Source organism: Rutidosis leptorrhynchoides, chromosome 3 (assembly GCF_046630445.1).
Source record: "Rutidosis leptorrhynchoides isolate AG116_Rl617_1_P2 chromosome 3, CSIRO_AGI_Rlap_v1, whole genome shotgun sequence".
Taxonomy (NCBI): Eukaryota; Viridiplantae; Streptophyta; class Magnoliopsida; order Asterales; family Asteraceae; genus Rutidosis; species Rutidosis leptorrhynchoides.
Window position 1 is genome coordinate 306,920,384 of NC_092335.1, and position 7,156 is coordinate 306,927,539.

General features: G+C 31.9%; 1 protein-coding gene across 1 annotated transcript; it reads right to left on the minus strand.

The window, feature by feature from the left end:
- Positions 1–1,144: 1,144 nt before the first annotated feature.
- On the minus strand, positions 1,145–6,391 carry LOC139897441 (homeobox-DDT domain protein RLT1-like). The gene is made up of 8 exons (XM_071880139.1): positions 6,150–6,391; positions 4,821–4,928; positions 3,901–4,545; positions 3,621–3,700; positions 2,743–3,126; positions 2,297–2,356; positions 2,096–2,197; positions 1,145–1,568 (listed from the first exon to the last, which is right to left on the minus strand). Exons 1-8 carry the CDS (start codon positions 6,154–6,156, stop codon positions 1,539–1,541), a joined length of 1,416 nt encoding a protein of 471 aa, XP_071736240.1. The 5' UTR covers positions 6,157–6,391; the 3' UTR covers positions 1,145–1,538.
- Between the last annotated feature and the right edge of the window lie 765 nt (positions 6,392–7,156).

The following is a 7,156-nucleotide window of genomic DNA, read 5'->3' on the forward strand; positions in this document are numbered from 1 at the left end:
GACACTCATAATTTCATATGGAGATGCAAGTGATCAAATGTCTGACTTAATCATTAATTATAGGTTGCAAGATGAGTGGGTCTTGTAGATGGGTACTTGAACACATTGTGAGTTTAGACATGTCTACTTTTAATACCAGTTTAAACGGGTTGGACGATTGGCATGGGTATGCTGAAATCAAGTTGCTTATCTCTAATTGTTGGCCTTGTGATTTTGCAAGTTCTTCGTTAATGCTCCGGCCTTTATGTGTATGTGTATGTGTTTGTAAAAACGACAAGTTTCGTAGTCGGAATCTGTGGTTCCACGGGTCATTAAACTAAATGACTTTAGAATGTACGTTCACTTAATACCTAAAACATATCATTAAACTGTTTCGTTTAAAAAATTCCGTGATTCCACGAGTCATTTCACTAGTTATATTATATACTCATATAATAATAATAATAATAATAATATTATAATAGGATCATATCCCTCTCTAAATAAACATCCACCTTATAACCTGTATTAATTTGTAGCAAAAAGATTGTCCAATTTTAAACCTAAATTACCACCAACCCAATTTACTGATACATCGTTTTCACAAAAGGTACACACCTTTTAAAGATAAGTAAAAAAATCACATTACATCCTTATAAAACTTTATGCATGTCCTCTAGTGTAGAGTAATTTTAAGATTGAATGTAGTAAATTGCTTGATCTAAGTTGGGCCTTAGGTAAGAAGTTTGACCAAATTGTTTACCCAATTAGGTCTTTATTATTTTGTGGAAAACACACGATTATATGCAATTATGCACAGACAGTATTTTTAATCCAATATGTTGCAAGGACTATCATGCGTGGGTCTAAAACCGGCAAATGATTAACGGACCACAATAAGAGACCATAATTCCGGTGCAACTGCTTTGCTATAAGATAGGAAAAAGGTGGCTTTTTCATCAGGGTCTGACGCATCAACTGAGTGGCTCTCCTATTTGTCCACCTACGTTGAATACTTGAGAATCTTCATGAATCTTCATAGGAGATTCGGGTTCAATCCTCACTAGCTACACTTTGAGAGCTTTCCTTTAAAAAAAAAAACATACTACTAATAATTAAGACAAAAGAACACAAGAACACAAAAGAACAAACGATTTTGCCACCATAAATATAGCGTTTATGTGGTAACCAAATCATATCTGGTCTCCAGTACATATTGCCGCGTAGTGTATTTATTACCAATGGATTTCAAAGGTGTGGAAGTATACAGATTTTCTTCCTTCTACCTTAATAGGAACAGAGAAATAAATCACTTCAATTGAACATCATGAATCTATCTATGTTACCATACCTTTTAACAAATCAATCTTGAAAATTTTCAACAAAACTGCTGCTGATATTTACAACCTTAAATGAAAAAGTACTTCAAACCTGAACAAGTTATGTATGCCGCTTACAATGTCATATTTAGCCACCCAGAGTTTAAACTATTTAACTACACTTCTTCCATTCACAACTTCGACCGCCAGATATAAACAGTTTCTGCCAACTCATCATCACTAAAACGAGCGGTCATCTGCACAATTGGCCTGATAATATGCGTGATCCTGTGTCAGATATATTATATATTGTACTCCGTATCATACAACTACTATTGAACGAAGAGTACAGTTATTCAAAAAATATTTATGCATAAAAGAAAGGAAAGGCAAAATAGACAAAGCAGTAAGAAGTAAAAATATATACATTTACCAGGATTTAAATTCACCCGCCTCGATCAAATAAACTATAAACTATTGATTCAGTCAACATTTTAACTTGATGGAAATAAAATATGAATATGTTAACTTTTTAGATATTAACTTGGATAGGGAAGATTAACACATGCTTGAAGATTTGATTTAAAAAATCAAGGGATAACAAAAGAACAAACTTAAAAATTTGAAATTCATATTATAATGTAATTGAAGTGGTAAAATTCAATTAAATTATTAAACAGCAAAGAAAGCTACAAAGAAATCTTTTTTGGTCTTACTAAGGCATGTACTCCATTATCCTTAAAATAGTAAATGGATTATGCCATAAAGCCAGGAAACAGAAACTAAAAAGAACTTACTAAATCTAGCAAAGTCTTGTTGGTTATTGGATGTACGTCAACCACTTTCTCGTGCCTTCGATTCACCTTATGCATGAACTCGTCCCTACTTCTCTTAGTAACCTTTAGTGGAAAAAATAACAATTGTTAAAAAAAATTAATAATAAATAAATGCACAGGTAATTAAAATTCGATGGATTTGTACAAAACTGCAATACAAACCGTCATTTCATTTCGGTGGCGTCCATCAATTCCTCTACTTTGTCCATTAAATCTATCATCCTGCACATTAGTCCCATATATAAGATTAGCCAAAATAAAGATCGCCATTTTATCTCTAACAAGACAAATGGGTACTAAATAGAAACAGATTAAAGGGTTAAATAGTCACTTAACGTGTTTTTTTAATGCATAAAACCTATTAAATCAATTTGATAAAAACCTCTTGAATCAATTGGATAAAAACCTCTTAAATCAATTTGATAAAAAAAAGGCTATTAATGATACTAATTGATGAAACGTTTTTTTATAGTTTTTAACAATAATAAAGTGCTTCAGGTCACCCCAACCTAACCTGTAAACCCATTTTAACCGGTTATCAAACAGTCCAACTTCCCATTTTTGCGACCTCTAAAAAATGACACGAAAAAAGAAATTAAGGGTAAGACCTTAGATGTCTTCCTAGACAGCCTTCTGTCCTCAAATTCACCTTGTGTGAAGGTCAAATCAGAAGTCAAAGGTTCGATACGGTCAATATAGTTAACCTTACGGGGTCCGATATCTGATCTCCTTACTCCTGGACCATGCTTCATTCTGGGTTCAAATTGCTCCCTAAGATCATGAATTGAAGCTTCATCACCAGAATCATCGTTTAATTCCATTTGGTAACTTCTTCCAGATAAAGAGTGTCGATGCTTAGAAAAATGAGGTGTTTGATTATATTCGTCATTATTATTATAATATTTTTCATGATGATTTGATGCATGCCTCGTGTTTAAACCCGATTCATCCATATCAATAGGGTCATAGCACGTACTGTATCTTCGATACATCTAGACATGAAAAGGGACAAACATTAGATTATACAATCAAACCTCCTAAAATGGTCAATTAAGACAGCTAGTTTATTATTGGCACTTAATAAACATTTGAAACAAAGTTAATTAGTTATAGACAATGTGTTTGGGGTCAACCTAATTAATCTGTACCAAAGTTTACCCATTTTGCCCCTTACCTAACCGGCACAAATCACCCATTTATGCCACCTATAATTATCAGAATCCAAAAAAAAATGTCCGTTAAATACATTTTAAACTTCGTTTCTTGCCTCAGTGTGAATGTTCAAATGAGGATATTACGTATCTAAGAACACTAAAAGCATGATGCATGTTAGGGATGGAACTTCAATTTCCACAATCATATCATCTACAAGGATAAGATATTTATAGTGTATAAATATCGCCATTCTTAAAAAGGTTCTAGTATTCCAATTTCTTAAATTAAAGAGTTACAGTTCCTAAATTTCCCAAACTAGACAAATGCATACCTTGCTTGCATTAGGAAGTTGGAATGTTCTAGAACCATCCATTGGGTGAAGTGCAGCGCGGTCACCACTGTAGTGAGATTCTAGAAGAACATCAACAAGTAATAAGTGAAAACGTTATATCATAGCAATCAAATACAAAGCTACAAAATAATGTTATGACAATATTATCATTAATAGCATCCATATGACAATATTGATTAAGCATGGTGTATAGATAAATAATAAACATAAAGAAATTATTATGATATGATATGATATGATATAAACACTATTAACTTACGGTTGACTGGAACCGGAACCTCAGTTGGGTTCTCAAATGCACCTGGAGGAAGTGGGTCAAACTCAATACTGAGTGGTGGGCCATCCTCTCGATATAGCCTTCCCAATTGCCTTTTGACAGCTGTAATTGCCACATTTTCAGCTTGACCTTTCACCTTCAAATATCCTGATGGACCTGTCCGACCCGTTACACTTATTACATCATTATGATTCGGGAATTCTGATGTTACCATACCTATACGATCCACATTTTGTAAAATCATATGATCCATTAATGGCGAGCTACTTTCTGAAGATGTATCATTATCCATTTCCATGATAGTGTTATATTGACATTCATGTTCATACCGAAATTCTTTTGGTAATAAGCCTTCACTTGTATACATTCTACTTTCAACTTCTTTTGGATCAAACTGTTTATTATCCCCTTTTTTTGTGCTGCTACAAGAATCTTGTTTTTGTCCACTGTTACGATCCTGTATCACACCACTTGATCGATCTTGTTTTCCATGTTTTTGGACTTCACCATTTTGTAATCTTTTGTCCTTTAGCCTTCGGTGGCAAAACCAACCCGAAACTTGCTTTTCTGTTAAACCTGTTGACTCTGCAAATTCTACTTTCATTGCCTCCGTTGGGTATTGATGTGCTGCAACGATAATAATAAAAGCTTATTTTATAATAAATTTAACTTATATGCTAAACACCAAAAGCGACATCCATACTCAACCCATTTTTGTATGAATGTGTCAATTTGACCCAGCCAAAACTGTTTCAGCTGGTACCAAAATTACCAGTTTGAATCTGAACCCATTTTCACCCATTACCCAGCCAGTTTGATGGTATTTTTCCACCTCTATTAAATACATTATACAATATACAATTATACAATTATACAATGAAATACAATAAGATGAAACATACCATTATAGAATTTCTCTAGTGCTGCAAGTTGCGCTGGTGTCTTGTATATTCTATTATGTTTCTTCTCTGAAGAAGCAATTTTATCATCATTGTGTACTTCTTTAGGCTCTACAACATATATTCAATAAAAAGAACATTAATTTTATTTAATATTCTTCACTAATCTTAAAGCTGAACTCTGTTTACATTCCTAAAAGTTACAAGAGTAATCTTAACATCATAAAGCAAAAATATGGCCATTCTAGCCTAGTATTAAATCTCAGCTCTTATTTAGCCCATTCAACATGCATTACATTTTATTAAACAATGTGAAAACCATCTTCATACATCCTGAGCAATTCAAGTATCAAAAACAATGAACAAGTGAAGTATCATTCAAACATCTTGATTCCAAATTTAACCTTTTACCAGAACAAGCAAGTGCAACAATATAAGGAGACTTAATAGTTATACTCATTATATGTAATAAGAATTATAAATACATTTTAATAGCTTAAATCATCATGATCGCTGTAAAGGTACACGGCAAAGAGAAAAGATGAAATAAATCGAATACATTTTAACAAACGGTTCTTGAATATATTTTGAAAGGGATCATTCACATGAAACCGCATCTTAAGATACATTGTATTCCCGTATAATCAACACATTTAAATTAATGTTGACAAGATCTAATGTCTATACGTTCAAAATATTACTTGACATTATATAGTACGAAGTTCTTGACCCCTAAGTCAACTCATATTTAACTAGATCTGGTATAACATTAAGCTATTCATCTCCTTACTGATTCATGAAAACTCAGATGTCAATCAATCACGTGTCAATTAAACATAAAAATTGCCCTAATTTTATCGATTGATGCACTGAGTTTATTAGTATAAAGAAGCATTTATTTCACGCAATACGATTACAACTCTCACATTAGAAGACGAATAACCTTGTTATTCAGTCTAAGAATTAGGTTACACAAACAAACTTACATAGTTCCCATTACAAAGTATAATAACGCAATTGAACAAACATTTAATCAAGTTAGTAGAGACAATTTCCTAGCCCTAATTACACATTACACATATCTAATATGTTAAGATGAATTGAGAACATTTCTTATAAAAATCCTAGCATACACTTGGATTTTTGAGATCAAAGCTATTGTTTAACACAGATCCTTATACAGCATACTTCTACTATACGGTCTCCAATGGAAGAATCAAAATTTTTACCTATGTAATAAAAATTCAACATATGATCGAAGTGAAAGAAAAAAAAAGAGTAGCATAATAGAACTGAAAAGTAACTGAAAGTGAATTGGAATTGAAGCAATACCTTCCATAATTGGGGATGAACTTAGGGTTTATGTCGGCTAAAAGCTAGTATCGAAATCCTTTTCGCTTTCTGTACATTATAAAAGCGGAGAATGCGAGAAATTGGAAAGGTATGTAAGGATGATTGATTTATTGATGAGTTTTATTATTACTTTATTTATTATTACAGTATTAATTTTGTTAAAAAAAAATAAGTTGAAAACAAAATTAGGTTTGTATTTGCAGGTTAGCTGATGATGATGAAACGTGATTAACAAAGAAGTATTTGATGCGAAACTGAAATTGGGGGGTTTTTGGTTTTGTGAGGAAGAAGAAAGAAAGAAAAAATTTGGTCAAAAGAAAAGTCCAAAATCTAGATGTAGTGAAAAATACTTTTACTTTTACTTCATCATTTCGGTGAACATTCGTAAAAAAATACTTTCGGAGGAGTAAATTCACACCTAATATTCAGATTCAGATTCAGATTTACACAACAAACTATAGTTCTAAATTCTCTTATCTATAATTAAATTAAATTTTACTTCATCATTTCACTTATCTAAGACTCGAAGAATAGGATATACAGATTGCTTCTTCATTGTTTACAGAATAGTACTTGTATATTTATCTCACTAATTAGATTCATGTATAAAAGTCAACGATAATAACATTGTCATTACCACCCTTTCCAACTTATTGGTGTTGTCACCCTTTTCAAAACACTCATGATCACATTACGTCACTATGATCAAAATACTTTACACATGATCATATCTATTACTATGACCATAATTCAATATGATCACATTACTTAAACTACTATTATTCATGATAGCGGTCATACAACTACATTATACTACATTAGCTCAGCAACTTCTTTCTATTATTTAACTCATCACACTCCTTAGTATCCATAACATAGGTCACACAACCACATTAGCTCCACTTTTAATATATTTTAATTATTATGATTATTACTAAAGCCACCTAATATTTTTATAAATCATATTTTTATATAAGTATAAATAA

Excerpts from the sequence above, each read along its gene's own strand:
- LOC139897441 (XM_071880139.1), bottom strand. Across the intron at positions 2,357-2,742 it reads TGTCTAGGAAGACATCTAAG|GATGATAGATTTAATGGACA; the intron begins GTCTTACCCTTA and ends ACTAATGTGCAG. Across the intron at positions 2,198-2,296 it reads GCCACCGAAATGAAATGACG|GTTACTAAGAGAAGTAGGGA; the intron begins GTTTGTATTGCA and ends TTTCCACTAAAG.